Genomic DNA, 21,558 nt, shown 5'->3' on the forward strand with positions numbered 1-21,558 from the left:
TTGCATAGACCATAATGCACCTTGTTTAGCCCCACCTCCCCCCACCTCCCCACAAATTTTGCAAAACCATTGTCTTTGATTTCTGCTAAGACGACTGTTACACTCAGAAGAAATTGGAAACAATGGTTATTCAAACTTTGGCGGGTGGGGATAGACAAAGTGCGTTATGGTCTATGTTAAAGTAGTGAATTGTATGACCCCAACATGGCCGCCTTATCACGTGGTTGCAAACCACGAACACATCATTCTCTAGTCTTTCATTTCGATTGGAACAGGAGTTACAGATGTTTATCAATATGCTACATAGCGTTTTCAGTCACGTGACCAGCTTTTATGCCAAACAAGTTGCAAGAAAAGGAAATCGTTTTCATAAGAAAAGACTTCAACTCCCACGGAATTGTTTTCGGACACCAACATGCCCGCCGTTCAGTTTCAATGTTTTGAAACATCAATATAGCCGCTGTGACGTCAAGTGGAAACGCTCTATAGTCATTATTTTCAAAAATTAAAAACTGTTCTAGTTTTCTTAGAAAATTGGTGTCAACCAAACTTGTTTAGCGTTGCTTTACACTCCTTACCTCCCTTAGTAACGCCACCTGGCTTCAATAACGGCGTCTTATCTTCGTCACCAAGGTGTTATTGCAGGAAAGTTCGACTGTATTTGCAACAAAGTAAAAATGTAAGAAGGCGGTTTACGGCCATTTTGTATGACGTCATAAGTTTCGACAGCGCCTTTTCCATTCTTGTGATGCATTATTTACATCAACCAGATCAACTTGCTGTAGAGCTCGACACATGCAATCTGTTAAGAGTGTAATATATCCAAAATAATTCACCACGGGACAAAATTTCAAAACGTCCTAAAAGCTTACAGTTCTAAATTCTTATAAACATATTCTGTATTTGTAAACCCACCTGCCGCCCTTAATTGTCCACTGTTGACGTTTCAAAGTTAATTGACAGGCAGTTTCAGAACGGCTTCAACTTTACGATGCAAGGTTTCAAATATTCGCCTAACGTTTTCACAGTTTAGTGCGTGCTAGTCAGGTCGTCCGCTGCTGATGTTTTAAAGACTAAAATCATAGACGCGATTGCAAGTGGTCACCTTGGAAAACTTTATCGACGATTTATTTTGTTTAAGTATTCTGAAAAGGTGTTGGCATGCCAACTCTCGAGTCGTTGTGGTTCATAAAGGTAAGCAAACGTGATCAAGTAATTTCTAACCATGGATTACGTCTAGGATTTTCTGAAGGCAAGTCAAGAAACTATCACATCTCCTTACAAGTTAATAGAAGATTATGAAAAATAAAACGCTCCAGTGTCACGTAAAAAAGAGTGAAACATATTGAAACATATTGCATTACCCCCTAAATGGACTTAATGCAAATGTTGATGAGACAAATTACCAAGCTATTAAGCCAACCTTGAAAACAAACTGCAATCAGGTTAAATGTAAAACTATGGATGTTTTCATGACTTGACCGTTTGTTACTCTTTAATTTATTACAAGAAAAAAGGTTGACTTGACAAGCCGCTTCTAAGCGCTTTACTCTACAAAGTTACAAAAGCGTGTGCGTGGGCTTCGCATTTAAGGGAATGGAATCGCTTGCGATGTGTTTCCAGGGGGCTTAAGAAAAAAAAACGGCGATGGCAACGAGAACGTTAAAAAAGCATTAGGTCTAGATTGGTAAAACAACAACTTTGCACGTGCATCACTCTTTTTTTGTACATTTCTTTGCCGTCATTGCATGACTACGACTTGAAAGTGCCTAAATTTCACGTTTTGTGCAGGACGTGAACACAAGAGAACGACCTTCTTTTTCTTCTCCTGAACTTCGATTCAGTCTCGAATTCAGCTCCAGAAAAATTTGCCAACATTTGAAGAATTGAACGAGGAGGAATAAGGGTGCTAAAATTTTGAAGCAGCGCGATTTTACTGCTGATTTAAGTGGCATTCGCTTTGCCGTGGCCGTCATTGTTGCTTAAGCTCCCTAACAACAAAATATCATCATCCCTAGTTTTATTAAAACTGTATTAATGAACCGATCGATACCCATATGGGATGGAACTCATGCACCACCAAGTCGCTAAGCCGTTTGACTGTCGTAAATATCTTGATATCTTTATTGCATATGCAGTGAAACCCTCAATAAGCGATCACTCGCAGGGCACTCAACATTAGCAGAGCCGCGCTGAATAAGAGTATAAAGAAAGAATGGGAAGGAAAGTTTATCTATCTGTCTTCTTTTTTGAGGTTATTCTGCAGACGAAGTGAAAATTAAAGAGTGAGATCCTGACTGTCATGCGCGTTTAACCCTTTAAACTCTGATATATCAAAGTTTCAATTCTCCTCTGTTGCCTTTAGGTATATCCTGTAGAAGTAGTGATAGGAAGTTGTTAAAATGTCGGTTAAATTCATTTATGATCTTTCGTGATCATTTCCTAAGTTCTCGTGACAACTCTGTTCTATAAAACACTGAGAAGAAAGGGGAAATTCTATACTGATCACTCTTAAGGCTTTTTAAAAATGTGAATGGAAGAAGGATGCCCGCTTAGAAGCTTTCACTGTTAGTCTCTTACTAGATTCTATTGACGCCCCAACACGTTATGTAGGAAATGCTTTATTTGCTTTTAATAAAAGCCCTTTACTGATTAATTTTCGAGTTCTTAGACATTTAAAGAGAGTCGTATGCTGCACTGACTTCTCTAACAATTACATGTAAAGGAGGTTTTCGAGATATCTGCGTCCTTTGTTTTTATTTATTAAATATTGCTTATAAATTTTTCAAAAGGGCCAGAGGAAAAATTAAGTTAAAAGAAAAAAACCTTCGTTGGTCAGGGATTTCGTGATAAAAGCTCATTTTTCATTAATGGCATTAACAAGTAACGGCGGGTACTTCTCGTTTAACATCCTTGTTTATGAAGATGGTTAATGAATGCTTTCGTTCGAGTAGGTCCACCGCGTTCAAAGTTTTTTTGGGTATCGTAACTACATATAGATTGCTGCATTTCATTACTGTAAGATTAAAAGAACATCGCCTCTAGAATGGCCAGGCTTCCACTGCGTATAAGTGCCAGCGACACAAAGATATATTTTTTTTTGGTTGCTTGTGGCTTACTCTCTTAAAGTCAAACATTGTGAACAAGGGTAGAGCGCAGAGCATAGAGAAATTCTTACTTCCATAACGTCTTGGCCTGTGTGAAGTACTTGATATTTAATACCGTATTGTATCTAATAAGGTGAATTCCTTGCAAAATGCTGAGAAACTATAAACTCTTTGCCTAGTCTCTGTGGCTATTGCTATTGAAATTTTAATATTTATTATCGTCAGCATGTATAATAATTTTCATAACTGTCAACGGATTGTTCTGCGGCCGAAAGTCGCGTAATTAGTTAGAGACTTCCTTGACATGTTTACTCTACAAAACGTGATCACAGAGCTAAACGTTGCATAAAACTAATGATTTTAATCCCAAAGTGCTCCAGAGGATTATAGAGGAGGCCTGTTCCATTAGAGGACTCTGGAATAAAAGCCACTGAAGACTATGTTTGGGAGTTCAAGTTACAATATGGCACCTGCCGGTGAAAGACAGTTTTTACCAAAAGCGTAATTGCAATTTTGTCAATGCGGAAATTTCGGCTACAATGAGGAGGAAAGAGCCACGTTTAACATGGAAAAGCGAACTTTAATTCTGGTATTTTTTAGTGATTGCACTTCGAGATTAAACGCATTTTTCTTTACTTTGTATGCGCGTGCATACTCATAATTATTTTTCCCTCGACAGATTGCCCTGTGCATCGCTGGTTTAAGTTATTGTGTGAAGTTCGCATCATCTCAGGGTGAGTTGTCATAACTATTTTTTTGCAACCGTTTCACAAAAGATTGAGTATACAGGCTTAGTGGAACACGATTTCTACCGTGTCTCTGACACGACGGTTCAAAGGCTAAACAGTCAGACAGGTTTCTCAGCATTACTGAGTAGATTAACTTTTAAATAACGGTCTCTCCCTAACTTTTGCAAAGCGTGAACTGAGTACTTTTCGCATAATATGGCTTGAATCCATTTCTAAGAAATAGTATTGGCTCTTTAGTGAGATGTGTAGAGGTATACAAATTATCCTTTAGTAAATGCTTATAGTTTTATAAACCAGGATATTAAGTTGGTAAAAAAAAAGGTTGAGACTGAATAATTTATCATTTGTTATAAACTCTGTTTTGGCCATTCGCCGCCAATTCTTTTTAGTAAAATTTTAATACAGGGAATACCAGCACGGGAGAGTAAGTACTTGAGAAAATTCAAAAGACTACTAATCAGCCGAGAAGAATCCATTTACAACACTTATCATGCTTATGACTTAGCATAAATGACATTGCGTTTTGTAGGTCATCAATTATAGATAATCAACGGGTTTTTTTAATAAAAAGCAGGATAGTAATCATGATTCCAGTCTTGTAAAAAGTTATAACGACTTTTTTTCATCGTTAATAAGTATAAGCCGCAAAAAAAAAAAAATCGTAAAGCTGTTCACCTCACAATTTCAAATCCAGGCTTACTTGCGCTCTCTCTGAGAAATCGTTAAGCCAAAGGAATAAGTTACATAATATTAAAATGTTACACTGATTTATGCGCTCTTCGAATTTTTTTTTTTTATACAAAAACATCACTCGTCGGCGTCTTTTTCCTGTGTTTTAAGACAAATTCTATCACATCAAAAAATTGGGCTGAAAAGGGTCGATGATTCTTTGCAAAGAGATTTTTGTTAAGCGCTCAATCATGAAGGTCATCTTTTATTAAAATGACCCATACAGCCAAGGAAAACTTATGATCGTCGCTAAATATTACGCACATCACGGGTAGACACAAACAATTTGACCTCTAATTTCATAAAGCAACTTCGTCAATACTGGTTGACTAAAAACAAGTTATAGAGTTGACGAGTTGATCTGATACGTTAGAAAAAGAAGTGGAATTTGCTCAATCATAGTCAAAATGGTGCGATCAAAGCAAATAGAACAGCGACTTTAATTAGCGAACTATCTCGAAGAGGGAAAAGATGCAAAACGGTTGTTCAAGCCCACAATTTTCTTATAAGTTTGGGCAGCAAAAATTTGAAGTTGTTGTTATTAATTGTTTTTGTTTCAGTTTCAAAGTCGTACTAACGCCTATACAACAATCATTTACAAATAAAGATTAAAAAAAAAAACTATGAAATAAACAAAATTCATCAATCTTTTGATAATAATGAATGTTTATAGGCCGCTGTTTTTTTTTCCTATTTATGTCTTCATATAGTAGTTACAGGAATGTAACTATAGGTGTTTTACGCAAAAATCAAATACCTTTTATTTTATTGAAAATCCCTCAACGGTGCACCAGTTTCATAATTTAAAAAAACAAAACTTTGCTACCAAAGCAATACTCATGTTTTAAATGTGTGTCTCAATTGCCTCATGCAAAGATACCAGGGCCCATTTGTTCGAACGCCGGTTAGCGCTAATTAACCCGGGGTTAAATTTTAACCCGGGTTTCTTTATCTTTTTATCAAAAGCACTTTCTCGGATAATTTTCTCTATCCTTTTTAAAGTATCCAATTATCAAATTGTTGGCTAATAGAATTAAACTGAATTTGCTTTTTAATCTCTCACATTTGAGTTCAAATTTCTCACTAACCCAGGGTTATCGATCTTAACCCAGCTTCGAACAACCCGGCCCAGAAGGTTATCGTGATTAATATTTTAAAATGTTAAACTTTTGAAACTTCATTTTAACCGATATTGTATACTTATACTAAGGGATGGACGATCATCCGGCTAGCACAATATGTTTTCTGTATTCAGTTTACACGCAAAGGGTTGTTCTTGTCCTTAGCGCTAGGATCATCCTAGTACTAGCGTCAGATCTTCCTAGCTGTCAGGTACGAGGATCTTAGTACTAGGATCCTAGCACTATGTAAACTGCCTTCGCTAGGAAGATCCTAGTACTAGGTACAAACCAGACAAAGATGGAGGCGGGTCGTTAAGTGGGTAATCACGGCAATGAATGTGGACGATTTCATTTGGCGTTACATACCACGAGCTGATAATTGTGATAATTCTGTTGAAAGGTAGTTAGTAAAGAGAGCGGAAGGGTCCAAACTGCATTTTTGTTGTCACGTTGGCCATCTTCTAATAATTCCTCTTTCCCTTGGTAACCACACGGACCAAAATTTGTGCATGTAAATCCAATGGAAAGTTGTTCCGCCTCCTAGGATTTTCATGGTGGCAAGTGTAGGATTCGAATCGGGATCAATAGGGCATTTCCGAGTTCCCTCTCACTCCCAAACTGACGCAAAGTGCAAAACCTTTGTTGTGAAAATGCTGTGTTATATACATGAGAATAAAAAAACATTTTCATATCCATGGCTTCGCACTTGGCCTCGCTTTGAATCAGAGGCTTGACGCAACTCGGAAATGGTCTATTGAGCTTTCTGGGTAACTACCCACCTACCCCTCCCCTCAGTTAATTGATCCGATCCTTTCTGCCTTCATGTAACAGCCTCTGATTTGGTTCTATCTCTCCCAGGTAATGGTGTAACTCCTTTGATAGCACCACGTAATGTTACAGTTACAAACAAGACATCAACCGCACTACTGATCAACTGGACACACGTGGACCACTCTGAGTTACTCGGCTATAGAGTACGCTATAATCGCAACATTACGTGTGATAGTGCTGGAAACTACACGAACTGTAGCTTCTCCATCTTCCTTTGCAAGAACATCACCACCATTTGGTTAGAGGATCTGGAAATTTATACCGATTACTGGATCGAAGTAGTCGCGTTTAAAAATGGCACCTTCAGCGAAAACATTTCCACTTCGGTGGCTAGAACAGATGAAGGGGGTAAGTGAGATGGCTTTGCCTTGTTAAGTTCCACAATTTTGGGTCAAAGCTAAGCCTAAATTACAATTAAGACCTCATCAACACGTATCTAGACTTTTTTTGAAGACGGATGGTTTTTTCTTTGTTTTCGAAAAAACACGCGTTCACACGTAGCGTACTCGAATCGTTTTTGCCAGTCCACACAAAAACTTTTTAACACTACAAATGCAATAGCAACTGTTATAGGGTACAGGCTGTATGACGTATGACATCATCGCATTCGAAAACCTTCGTTTTCGTACGACCACACGAAAATAAGCGGGCGTTCTCAAAAAATCTCCGCTCCGGGACCGTTTTCGAAAGCTTGCGTTTTTGGTGCCCGAAAACGCTGTTTGTGTGTGGACGGAAGACTAAAACGGGGAAAAAAATCTGTCTTCACAAATATCCGGATACATGTGGACGGCGGCTAAATATTCTCAGTCGGAATTTTCTTTTCATACTTGCAACTTTTAAACAGAGATAGGGCGATTTTCGTATGACCTTGAAAAATTGTTTTGGTAAGTGTTCGTTATTTGTTTTATCAAAAGATCAAAACATGGCCTCTTCGTTTTCCCGCCAAAGAAAACCCTAATATGGAGAAGGCGTTGCTCGGTTGGCCAATCGTGTTGCAGTATGACTTCAAAGCAAAGTATCGGTTGATTTCTAGAAAGTTCGCGGGCATGAAGTTTTTTCACCCGAGAGTTCGCTTAACCAACCAAAAAAGGAAAACAACGTATGATCAATTTTTGGTCATTTTGGACAATACAAGAGTTCGTAAAAGTAAGCCCAATTTTTTTAGGTCAGAATCCGTTTCCATCCTATCCATCGAAAGCCAGACATACACTTACAAATTATAGTTGGGGAATGCACTCAAGTCAAGTGTTTATACAGTTTATACTAAAGGTGAATATATGCGCCAAGAAAGCTGTATGCCATTATAGCTTTGCTCATATGGCAAGCCCTTTCATAAGGTTATAGGTAGTAAGTTAGCTACTAGTCTTTACGCACACAGCTAGACTGGATACTTTACCCCTTTCTGCGTACGCTGGAACGGCTTTTCTTGAGATCTTTATTGAGTTTCAAAAGTGTCCCTGAAATTTTTCTTCACGGATTTAACTTATTCATCACTCAGTTCCAAGCAGACCGCCTAAAATAGTGAACGCAGCAAACGACAGTTCCACCAGCATTAGCGTAACTTGGGAGTCCATCCCTGAGGAGCACCGTCGAGGAGTTATCATAAAGTACACTGTGACCATCACAGAAGCTGATACGGGAAATGTGACCACTGCAGAGGCAGACGGCTGGAATAATTCCATAAAGATAGATGGTCTTAAGAAGTACACACTTTATAACGTGACAGTCTCGGCAAGTACGAGCAAAGGAACCTCAATCGAAAGTAACGTGTCTCAAATACGCACGGATGAAGACGGTAAGGTTATTGTTAATATGGTCAACACATATCATCACTATCGTTATCATCGTCATCATCATCATCATTATCGTCATCATCATCATTATCATCATTGTCGTCGTCATCATCATTTATCACCATCACCATCATCATCATCATCATTATCATCATCATCCTCAGCATTATCGTTATCATCATCAATATCATTACCATTATTATCATCATCGTCATCATCATCATCCTCAGCATTATCGTTATCATCATCAATATCATTATTATTATTATCATCATCATCATCATCATCATTATCGTCATTATAATTATCACCATCACCATCATCATCATCATTATCATCATCGTCATCCTCAGCATTATCGTTATCATCATCAATATCATTATCATTATTATCATCATCACCATCATCATCATCATTATCATCACCATCATCATCATCCTCAGCATTATCGATATCATCATCATTATCATTATCATCATCATCATCATTATCATCGTCATCATTATCAAAATCACCACCACCACCACCATCATCATCATCCTCATCATTACTAAATATCACCATCATCATATCATCATTGAATCCCACCCGGAACTCCCATTTTTTTGGTTTCTTATGATTCCCTGTAACATAATATATCATTATTTACTGGTCTCCCCACGAATGACGTCTGAGGAAAGAGCGCAGAATTCCCTACTGATTACACGTCACTATCCGGATCTGAGGTAGTAATTCTGATTGGTTGAAAATTTGCTTCATCCAAGCAGAAACTTTACCAAGATCTGAGCAGCGACACGTCATCAATATGGAATTCTGCAATCACTCCTCAGACGGCATTTTGAGGAAAAACCAGAGGTGGCGCAGCGAGTTTTCTCAGGCTAGAATAATTGACGATATATTTTTTCTTTGTTTAGCTCCTGACGGTGCACCCATCCTGAATCCAGACGCCACCGAAGTTACGCAACACTCATTTGTAGTTTCTTGGGACAAAGACATACAAAGTCTAAACGGGATCCTCCGCAAGTACAAGATCCGTTGGAAAAAAGTTAATTCTGCCGATTATCACAATGAAACTCTTATCATACCACATTATTCCCGGAGGAGAAGAGATATAACAATTCCTTCGAACAGGACGTTTTTCGAGCTGAAAAATCTGAGTTTGTATACAAATTACTCCGTGGAAGTAGCAGCGGTCACGATCAAAGAGGGTAATTATGGCAGTCCGAAGTATTTCATGACAGGAGAAGGAGGTAAGAAGAATTGACTCGTTTGAGGTTACTGAGTTTTGTTTCAAAGTACTCAAGGGGAAGCAAGGGTGGCGCAGTAGTGAAAGCACTAGCCTCTCACCAATGTGGCCTGGGTTCAAATGATTATATCGGCGTCGATGCCAATGATTTGTGGGTTGATTTTGTTGTTAGCCGAGGGGTTTTTCTACATCTACTCCGGTTATCTCCTCTCATAAAAAAACCAATATTTCCAGTTCAATTCGACCAGACATGGTAGACGAAGAACCACTACGTGGATGCCCTCCATCTGAATAGTTTTTTATAAGGGTGCGAGCAAAACTGGGTCAAAGTCATTCCCCTAACTAATCCTATAGTACAATAGAGAGGAGAAGTGTGACATCACGTTACCATGGTAGCAAAATTTCTAGATGATAACTTTAGGGAGTTTTTGCAACGGCGACGGCGAACAGCAAAAAAACAATAGGTTTAGATTGGCAAAAAAACCATCTTTACACGTGCATCACGCTTTTTTGTACATTTCTTAGCCGTTGTTGCACGACCACGACATGAAACGTCCTAGTTTCACGCGCCCACTTTATGGAGTAGGTGAGCACAACACAAAAATTTTCTTTTTCTTTTCCTAAACTTACATACGGTCCTGTCGGATTTAACCCAGAAAATTTCGCCAACGTTAAATGAAATTACAGTAAGATCGATGAAGTTTGAAACAGTGCGAATCCACTTTTTAAGTGACGTTTTGGTTTGTTGTCATCCAGAAATTTTGCTACTATGGCAACGCGACGTAACGACTTCTCCTCTCTATTCGCGTCAACATTAGAGGACGCAGTCTTACAGGCAACCACCAGGCCCCGGTTGTTCGAAGACCGGTTAGCGCTAACCTAGGGTTAAATTTTAACCAGGGCTTCTTTTTCTTTTCATCAAAAGCACTCTCTCGGATAATTTTCTCTATTCTTTTAGAGTATCCAATCATCAAATTGTAGGCAAAGAGAATTAAACTGGATTTGTTTTTTCAGCTCTCATATCTGAGTTCAAATTTCGCACTAACCCAAGGTTATCTTAACCCAGCTTCGAACAACCCGGCCCAGATGGCTAATGCCATTTCGATAAAACGTTTTCTTTTGAAATCAATTTACAAATTAAATGCAATCTAAGTTACAGGTCCAACTCAAAGGCAAGGAAAACCTGGGGGACTTCTTTATGACAGGAGGGGGAATGCCAGTGGGCGCGGTGGCTTGACCTCTAAAGTAGACCATACCATTCCAGACAAGCAAATAAGGGTTAAAGTGATTTAAATGGCGCTTTAGTTGTTTGAGCAAATGGCGTTTGTTGTTTTTCAGTAACCGGTGGTTTGGATTTAGATTTACCTTTGCGCACAATCTTAATCCTAATTGAAGAGCAAACAGGCTAATTGCGAAGTGAAAACGTTAATATGAAAACGAAAATGAAACAAAGATTATAGTCGTTGCTGTTGTCTTACCTTTTTCTAGTTCCAACGTCGCCTCCGCTTAATGTGACCGCATACAACACCAGCTCCACTAGCATTTTTGTCACGTGGTCTCCTCCACCATCGGACAACATTCCAGGAATTCTTCTGGGCTACGAGGTCTCGTACACACCTTCAGAGCCAGAAATATCCCACAATTCATCAACTATTAGAAGGGTTATGTTGTGTTCCTGCAATACATCAATAGAATTGACAAACCTCACCGTTTATGAACTGTATAACATCACTGTTGCTGCCTTTACTTCTGCTGGTATTGGGAATGAGAGTGAAATAATACAGATTTGGACAGATGAGGAAGGTTTGTTCTTCAGCTGTGAGAGAATTGAGAGCTTTAGATTTGAATACGAGAGCGAGTACGAGATTTAATTAGTACTAGTAGAGTTTTTGCGCGTGTCTTCGTAAGAAAAAAACATAGACACCTCGGAAAGCTTTATTTTACTTTTTATTCACGGTAAATTATTAATTATAGTGAAGGAGGTTAAGCTCTCTCCCGATAGCAAAATGATAAAACTTCTCACATTTGACCATTACTTGCTCTCGCCACTACGACATTCTCGCTAAACTCGTAGTAGAATGACGACGGCTATCATGTTTTCCCGCCAAAATGAACCATACTCAGTATTGGGAAAATTTTGTACTCATAGTCGTCCTCGTCTTAGAATCTAAGGCTCTCTAATAGTTCAGTCGTAGGGAAGGGCTTTCCCGGGATCCGCGATTTGACCAAAATACAGTGTGGGATTCGGAAACGTTAACGGACTACGGGATTTGACTGTACCTGAGTAGCGGATTCCCCAAACATTGACTCTGGGAGGGGGGATTGGGAAAGCAGACGATATTCGGGACGGCGATGACAGAAGTTCGGGACGCTAGATTCTAGTCAAAAAGGAGCGCGAATGTGGAATCAGAGCACCGGTTTCCCGACCCTTGGTGCTTTATTCATTTCATTGTGCAGTACTCGATACTCTTTATTGCACTGTGCGCTATTGCAGTGATTTGTACTGCACTGATAGTTTTTGCATCGCATTCGATTGCACTGAACAGTACTTACTTTATTACATTGCGTTGTTCTGCATTGTATTTTAGAGCGTTTTTCATTTGAGTGTCGAAAAGTAATTGGTTTTGCACTTTCTACACGATGCGATTGGCTTAAAAGATTCGCGCCACCTTTTCATCCAATCAGAAGTAAAACCAAAGCCAATTGTGACGCGCTCGCATACATTTTCCCGCGCTTTGCGTCAGCCACATGTAATTACTTCGAGTTTTGATTGGTTCAATGTATTGTCTGTGTCCTATGTGATTGGCCAGAGTAATTACTTTGGTTTTGGTTTTACGACACTCAAACGAAAACCACTCTATTGCATTGCGTTCTACTCTATTGAATGGCATTGGGTCGTTGTAGATAAAATCCTCAAGAGTCACTCTTTACAAAGGGAGTATTCATTAGAATTTTCCGGTGGCATTCTTACGTCTCATCCACTGAATAGTTCCTGCCTTTAAAACTTCTCTTTAATTGTCAAATTAACGACGTTAAAGAAGTGGGGGTTTAGATCAGGTAATTCCTTGACCCGTTCTCTCCCAGGTAAGTTTATGAGAAACTCCAAGGGGTTGAGGGAGGGGTTCCCGTTTTTCTCAGTGGGTGGGAGAGATTTAAACAGAAAAAAACCTCCTTTGGGTTCAGGTACGAATACTAGGGAGCTTTAGCATCGACGACAGTAACTGCAGCGAAAACGTCAGTTTTAAAATGAATTCCTGTTTTTTCAATCTTTCTCGCGTGTATTCCAGTTTGCTGAAAATGGCAAGTGTAGGCGAATTTCCCTGGAGTTGAGTTCTTGAGGACCGCACTCAAGTTTAGAGAGAGAAAAAGATATTCGTCGTCGCTTGTTTACGTCGTCCATAAAACTTGAAATTAGGCATTTTCACGTCGTAGTTGTGCAAGGACGGTAAAGAAATGTACATAAAAGCGTGATGCACGTGCAAAGTTGTTGTTTTGCGTAATAAACCTATTGCTTTTTTGACGTCCTCTTTGCCGTCGCAGTGGTCGTTGCTAAAGCTCCCTATTATCAGGACAATGTAAACAAGGCAACGCCAATTTGGTGCAATATGGGGTCGTGAAAATAAAAACATATCATATTTGGGTTTTCTTGCAGAACCAAAAGAGGCACCACAAAATGTCTCAGCAGTGTCCGAGACTTTTGACAGCATAAATGTGACCTGGAGAGAAGTTCCTGAAGAGAAAAGAGATGGCATAATTATTTTATATGAAGTGAACATTACTCACGGCTCATTTAGCAAATCTAATAAAACAAGCGACCTTACTATCGAGATACAGGGCTTAGAAATGTTCAAGATGTATTGGGTGACAGTCCGAGCCTTTACAAGAATTGGACCAGGCCCCTTTAGTAATTCGACAAAGCTTAAGACAAAAGAAGAAGGTATTTTGAATTGAATTAACAGAAATCAGCAGTTTGTAGTCATGTAATTCATGCGCGAAGGTAATCTGCACTAGTTTCACGAATAGCTAGTACGAACAAAGAAAAGAAAAGAAAGGCAAAAGACTAAGGCGAGGTTTTCTCTTCCCAGTCTTTGGGAATGCTTTCTCGACTGCGTAATGAACACACAACTGAGCTTACTACTAAGCTTATAGGCACTTTTTTTTAAAATTTAGTAATATTATACGCACTCGCCACTTGCACATCTCCCATAATGCACCATAACTGTCCCCCAAAATTTTGCATAAGCATTGTTTTCAATTTCTTTTGGGAATGCTGTAATACCCAGGAGAAATGAGAAACAAGGGTTATGTAAATTTCTTTTTTTGGCGGGGGCTGGGGGGGGGGGGGAATAAGGTGCATTATGGGAGATGTGCTAGTGACGAATGTAATAATCTTATAAATTTTACACTTCGGTCTCTAGTCAATTATGATACACTATAAGTAGCTATAGTTTTATTAATGGAATTTTAATAGCTACAATAGTTGCGTATTTTCATTTATAGAGTCCCCGTTTAGTGGTTCCTCTACTGCTATGTTAGTTTGACACTTAAATAAAGGTATTGATTGATTGTTCTTCACGAGAAGAGGCCAGCATGTACCTCTTCAGCAGAAAAATTGGTGCCGAGTGCCAGAAGGGGCTGTAATATTGTACGTAAACGCGGGTTACTTTTTCTCCACCTGAGCGGATTACCTCACCTACCTGGGGTCGCCCAGCTCCGGGTAAACCTGGGCCCTAACTCGATATTTATTATTTTTTAACAGCTCCATGGTTCGCCCCTAATGTTACTGGCCATGCATTCAACAGGACAGCTATTAACGTGACATGGGATATTGCTCTGCCTAAAGGATTCAAATTACGAGGGTTTAACGTGACTTACGGGTGGCAAAACGTGACTTACAGGTGGCAAAACGTGACTTACAGGTGGCAAAATGAAACGGTCCGCGTCAACGAACCCGAAAGGACAGTGGTTCTCACGGGACTTGAGGTGTCCACTGAATACGAGATCAAAGTAGCGGCGGCCACAAACTACCAAGGAAACTACAGTCAGGCAATTTTAGTCAAGACTGAAGACGGAGGTGAGGGTTGAAAAGTTATGCTAATTAGGCTCTTTGCTCCCCCCACCCCACCCCAGGGGTGCTCATGAAAATTTTGTAAGGAGAGGCTTCGCCGTAAGGTCCGCCCCCTTACCCATTTTTAGTAAAATCCAACTAGTAGTCTATTATCAATGCCGCGTTCTGATTGGTTGAGCTGCTACTAGGCTATATGTTATAGCCCACTAGTAGCGAAAAGCGCCGGCTGAAAACCAAAACAATGGCGGCTGAATCGCGTTGGCTAGCTAAAGTTTTTTTGTCTCGATATTTTTGACCAACTATTTGGATTTTACTGAAACAATTATTCCTCTCACCCTCATGGCCTCTGAGTCAATAGCCCATTCGGGCTCGAGGAATAATTGTTAAATATACCATTTTTGACATAAAAGGTACCCCTTTCGTATACCTTCTATTGACAAATGGCTCCCTTTTTGCATACCTCCTACTGACAAATGGCAACCCCTTTCACATGCTAGTTTAGAAAGCTGCATGCCTTTTAACTGCTGTAAGTGCACCGTGTTTTTATATGAATAAATCACCAAACCAGAAAGTTTTCTTGTCTTTTGACAGCCATAAAATGCGATTCTTGGCCCGTTTTTGTCCAATCACAGACCGCAATGACAGCTTTCCCTACCCTTTCATATATCTGGTGAAATCCCTACCCTTTTATACACCTAAAGCCTGACAAAGGTACCCCTTTCGGGGGGAGCCTCCCCATATAGGCCATTATATGGAGTACCTCTCCCCAGGCCTTTTTCAGCTCGCAATCACGCGACATGCTTATTGCAAAAATAATGAGAAACAAATTAAACAACATCAGAGATGAAAAAGCATGAGAAATTAAAATTCACTGTAGTATCGCAAGCGCATCGACACACCCACGGCAAAACCTACAAGATGTACGGTCCTTTCGAGTTTTCCACTGCTACATACAGTATTTTTTCGTTATTAAAGCCACAGTAGAATCGCAGCAAAGACTGCTTGGCATTTTTAAGTTTGTATCTCATAGGTCACGTGAACCCGAGCTGTGACCGGGCCTATTCGGACTTTCCGAGTTTCAAAAACTCTCATTTTCAAAACGAGGTTAAGTGTAAAACCTTTGTTGTGAAAAAGAGTTTTATTTGCATGAGAATAAAAAAATCATTTTTATGTCAATAGCTTCGCTCTTAGCCTCGCCTTGAAACAGAGGCTTGGAGCAACTCGAAAATGGCCTAATGTAGCCACTAATAGCCCACGTCTTAGGCTCTTCTAAGCGCTGGTGAAAGTAAAAAATCGCGCTCTGTTTTACCCTCTAGCGTACCTTTTTCTTTTTTCGTGCTTGATTTTCTGTTTTCTGCTTTCCTTTCAAGCGTCTGCTGGGCTAGCCGTCTCCAATACATCACTTAACACCATCACTACCATGGATTCTTAGGCTTTCATGTTGGTTTACTGTAAACGAAAAGGGGAAACAAATTTGCAGTTTCATGTGACAAAAATGTTTCTTAAAAGAAGGCAACAAAGTTGTGCCACGTGTAAATTAGCTATCACAGGTGAAAATATGACAGATTTAGGCAAAGAAATTCTGAGATGTCAGGGTACGCCAAATATACCCTGAATCCGTGGCGTATGCGGTGTATGGGGTGATCACGAGACAACTGGCTTTTTTACCGATGCGGCAGCCATATTGAATTCAGTAGATTTAAGGAGTATTGTGAGATGTCCAGGGAGCAATCGCTCAGTATTTACGCGTGCTTTTCGGGCAAAAAGAGAACTTCAATGTTTATTTCTCGGGAAAGGGCGATCATTTTACATCCAAAGACGGCACAACGATCTTTTTTCCACATTACAATCTTTTTCTAGAAAAACTTCAAGAAAAATTTGCCCGAAAAGCCCGCTCAAATACTGAGCGAGTATATCAGATCGTGCTCATGCCACCTGGGCATCTCATAAGACTCCTTGAATCTAACTAATTCAAAATGGCCGCCGTATCAGTAAAAAAAACTATTCGCCACTTCCACATTTCCCATAATGCACCTTATATGCCCCCCAAATTTTGCATAACCTTTGTTTTCATTTCTTCTGGGTATTACAGCCGTCCCAAGAGAATTTGAAAACAATGCTTATGCAAAATTTTGGGGGCAAATAAGGTGCGTCATGGGAAATGTGGAAGTAGCGTCTTGGACGACCAAGCTAGTTATCAAGATTTCTCTTTCAGAGGAGAGACATTGAAAAAAAGAGCTAGACGACTAAAGTTAGTGATTTAAGGGCATTTTCGAGTTCCAGAAACTCTCACTATGAAAACGAGACTATATCGAAACCTTTCTTATGAAAATGAGGTTTTTTTCGCATGAGAATAAGAAATCATTTTCATACCAAGAGCTTCGCACTTAGCCTCGCTTTGAAACAGAGGCTTGGGACTCGGAAATGGCCTATTGGAACTTAACCTACGTTTTTATACCAACACAGCACCTAGTGGTTCACCTACCAACGTGGATGCTGTTGCAAAGTCAATATCAAGCATCAACGTGACGTGGGGGCGTGTACCTGAGTTCCAACGCAAAGGAAACGTCACTATGTACGAAATTCATGTGATGGACAGCAGCCATTACGGGGTAGCACATATCTCTGTTTGCGCGAACAACTTTTCAGTGGTGGTAGACAAGTTAGAAATGTTTGTCACCTACTATGTCAGAGTACGGGCCTTGACGGCTGTGGGATTTGGGCCATGGAGTCGTAATGTTACCGTGACAACAAATCAAAAAGGTACGACACCTTTAAACGCGAAAAAGGGATTTATATGCCCGTATTATACGCATGTGATATATGCTCAGTCAGTTATGAGAGTTTAAAACCACCAAATTCCTCTTTTAAAAGACACCAATGGGACAGAGGTGTCATATTTATCATAACAATTTTGGTTTCCTCTAGAAAGGTGTCTGTATTGCTAGTTTTCAGTTGTCTCTGAAATTGTTAGTGAGGACGCGCCGGTCAGCTATTGGCCAATTACTTGCTCTGTAACAGTCCCAGAAGTCTCTGCAAAAGTTAACTCGGCCCAGTTTGCGAATGTGAAGTAGTAAACGGTCTTTGTATTTTGGCGCCGGTCAGCTATCAGCCAATTATTTTCTCTGTTTCTAGCAACAGTCCCAGAAGTCTTTGCGAAAGTTAACTCGGTCCAACTTCCTGCTCGTAACAGTCCCAGAAGTCTTTGCGAAAGTTGACCCGTCCCAGTTTCCTTCTCAGTAAAGGGTCTTTCTATTTTGGCGGGAATAACAAAAACAACACTTACGTAGTCAATTTTTTATTTTCCTTGTTTCTGGTGTTACCGTATCTTGTTTTATTCCTAGCGCCTGAGGTTGTCCTCAATGCAACTGCATCCGTAATAAACGAAACGTCTATTCTTGTGTCGTGGCGAATAGAACGGAATCATGCTCGGTTACAACAGCCGCATACATATCAAGTGTCCTATTGTCCTCGTTGCCGTGGGAGGACTTGCCTGGAAAAGAGCATATCCATATCATCTGGCGATCAGACAACCCTGGTCAGCGGTCTTCTGGTTGGTGTTACATACAATATAACAGTGCGTGCCATTAACGTAACAGCACGTGATCTGACGACTGTGGAAACGCCTTATGGGAGCTATAGCGAACCAGTTTACAACACGACACACGAAGGAGGTGGGTGGTCTCTTATTTGCCTTACGCAAGCCAGAATAGAGGGACAAAGAGAGGAAACGCCCAGTCTAGCCCTTGGGATATGTGAACTTCACCAAAGTTATTTCTAGACAATTTTAACCCTTGAAGTTAATGGGGAGTTGGTTTCCAGAGAGGTCCGCAAATTTATATATTTTTTATCGAGAGAGAATTCAACAGTCGTCATTGCAATAGGGAGTTTATGCAACGACCACTGCGACGGCTACGAAAACGTCACTTAAAAAGTGAATTTGCGCTGCCTTAAACTTTATCGCCCTTATTCCATCTTGTTTAATTCGTCAAGTGTTGGCAAATTTTTTTTGGAGTTGAATTCTAAAGGACTGCATCAAAGGTTAAGAAAAGAGAAAGGAAGTTGTTGTCTTTTGTTCCCGTCCTCGACAAAAAGGGAAAATAGACAGTCTCACTTTGTAGTACTACAACGATGACAAAAAAATTGTACAAAAAAGCGTGTTGCATGTGCAAAGTTGTTGTCTTGTTTGTCTAAACTTATTGCTTTCTTGCCGTTCTCGCTGTCATCCTCGTTGCGTAAACTCCTTATTCTGCAATCTTTGCTTTGAAACAGTCACGCGTGGACGTCTCAGGAATCAGGCTTCCGTTTAACTACAACTTCTAAAAATAACTTTGGTGAAATCCATATATCCCAGCCAACGCTGTATGATTCTCTCTCTCTATTAGTTCTCTCTCGCCTTATGTTAGGAGTTTAAATGAGTGAAAAATTATGGTAGAAAGTAAAGCAAAATTGATACGTACGTTTGAGCCTCTAGGAGCGACCATCGCTTGTAAGCAACCACCTCCCATTGGCTTGCTTGCTACCAGGAACGTTTGCGTTGTGTAATTAGGGACCTTACGAAACTACGACGGCGGTGGCAACGTCAACGTCAACGTCAAAAGCAGTAGGTTTAGTTAGCAAAATAACAACCCTGTACGTGCATCACGGTTTTTTGTACATTTCTTTGCCGTCCCTGCACGATTACGACGAGAAATGACCAAATTTGAAGTTTTTTTGAGGACGGGACATGCAAGGCGATAAATTCTATTCTCTGTCTGAACTCGGGCGTGGCCCCCTCTCTTCAGCTCCAACATAAATTCCCTTCTTTTTAGTAACTGGGCGACTTGGGATATTATCGCGAAATGGTTTGAAAGGATGCGGAGTCTGTTTCAGCCACCTTTTAAGGGACGTCGCGGTTGTCGGATCGTAAGCTCCCTATTAGGACGACTACGAGTACGAGATTTGACTTATAGTTTTTGTCGCGTATTCTCCAAAATATTTAACCCGGAAAGCTTCATTTTACCATTTTTCACCAGAAAAGTTAACACTGTTACCATTAGTGAAGGAGGTTACACCCTCTCCCGATCGCAAAATGATAAAACTTCTAACATTTGATAACTTATTTTCCCCACTTCGACATTCTCACTAAACTCGTAAAGAGTGACTGCGGCTACCGCGTTTTCCCGCCAAAATGACGCTTGTCCACGCGTAAGCCCTACTTAGTACTGAGAAAATCTCATACTCGTTGTCGTATTCGTCGTAGAATCTAAAGGCTTCTATTATCATGGGTTAACCAACCTGATTCTGGTTTACATCTATTTTAGCCACAATCAATTTAACCGACTAATGTTTGGCTATCTCATAGCTCCCAAGGTACCGCCTAACGTCACTGCAGGCCCCCTTACTACCACTAGCATCAATGTTAGTTGGAGTAAAATTCCATGTAACAGAAGAGGTGGAAAGATAATTAACTACTTCATTGAGATTCATAACATTAGCGGAAGGATACTTGAAAAACAAGTCAGCGGCAACGACTCTTCCTACGAGGTGACAGGTCTAGAAGTATATTCAAACTACAGCGCGAGGGTTTTGGCTGCTACTGGAGCGGGCAATAGCTCTTTCAGTGATTTCTATAACACGACCACGCATCAGCCAGGTATGACGAAATTCACATAATTAATTAAACTAATATTTAACAATTATTCTTCGAGCCCGAACGGGCTCTGAGTCAATAACCCATGAGGCCGAAGGCCGAATGGGCTATTAACTCAGAGGCCATGAGGGCGAGAGGAATAATTGTTTTAGTAAAATCCAACTAGTTGGTCAAAAATATCGAGACAAAACAACTTAAAGCAAGACTTTAATCCTTTTTTGCCGCCAAAAATCTGCTACTGGTGGGCTATAACAAATAGCCTAGTAAAAGTTCAACCAATCAGAACGCAGCATTGATGATAGACCACTAGTTGGATTTTACTAAATAGATTTAGCCAAGGCTAAAGGCGAAGCTATTTTTCATAAATTAATAATTTACTTCAAACAAATAACTTTTAACCATTGCAAAGAAATCTAATTGTAGTTGAGCCGGCGATCAGTTGAAAGCCAGTAACTTGTCAGCGGATAACTTAAAAACACGTAACCTCAATGGGTCGACACTTGAGCCCGCGATATTGTGATACTGGCCAGCCTGTTTTGACAGCTGTTAATTGACCATAACATAGATGTGCAATATCACGTTGCAGGCTCCCACATTAGCTAGAAAGTGTGACATTTCACCTTGGTTGCCCTGTGGTGCGGACGGAGGGACGGACGGTCACCTGACTGCCAAAATTTCTCGGATTCACTTCTTCCACGTAGACCATAATGCACCTTGTTTAGCTCCCAAAATTTTGCACAACCATTGTTTCCAATTTCTCCTGGGAAGAACTGCGTCGTTTCAAGAGAAATCCAAGACAATGGTTATGCAAAATTTTGCGGGGTTAACAAGGTGCGTTATGGTCTATGTAAAAATGGTACGGGGTTCGATCCGCTCACGCGTGGTTAGGGAGTGCGGGCGAGATCGATATAAACGCCCTTGCCCAAGCGCTGTACTTTAAGTAAGTTTCATGTGATAGACGGTCAAAATGGGCGTGAACAGATTGCGTTTTATGCATATATATAATATAATATAACAACTTTATTTAAGTGTTGATGTCTTTAGCTTATAAAAGCTATAATTGGGGACACTAAAATAATAGGAAAAAAATTATGAAATGAGTTTATACATTATTGTCACAATTCGAAAACCACTGTGTGTCCCGCTGAAATATTTCGTACGATTGTGCCCATGGGGATCGCAGGGGACTGGGGAGTTAACAAAGAAAAAGCGAAAGGCTTTGGGTGTGCCAGAACTGAAAACGTTTGTTTGACTGAATTTTAGCACCTGAAAAGGTCCCAAC

At 40.1% G+C, this 21,558-nt stretch overlaps 1 protein-coding gene across 1 annotated transcript; it reads left to right on the forward strand.

The window, feature by feature from the left end:
• Positions 1 to 1,161: 1,161 nt before the first annotated feature.
• LOC140925018 (phosphatidylinositol phosphatase PTPRQ-like) lies at positions 1,162 to 20,299 on the forward strand. Its single transcript, XM_073374979.1, has 11 exons — positions 1,162 to 1,194; positions 3,787 to 3,841; positions 6,565 to 6,885; positions 8,036 to 8,332; positions 9,245 to 9,580; positions 11,065 to 11,379; positions 13,229 to 13,513; positions 14,336 to 14,650; positions 17,111 to 17,407; positions 17,989 to 18,318; positions 19,989 to 20,299. The coding sequence occupies exons 1-11, from the start codon at positions 1,162 to 1,164 to the stop codon at positions 20,297 to 20,299; spliced, it is 2,895 nt and encodes a 964-aa protein (XP_073231080.1).
• The last annotated feature ends 1,259 nt before the right edge of the window (positions 20,300 to 21,558 follow it).

Source organism: Porites lutea, chromosome 14, assembly GCF_958299795.1.
Source record: "Porites lutea chromosome 14, jaPorLute2.1, whole genome shotgun sequence".
Classification (NCBI taxonomy): Eukaryota; Metazoa; Cnidaria; class Anthozoa; order Scleractinia; family Poritidae; genus Porites; species Porites lutea.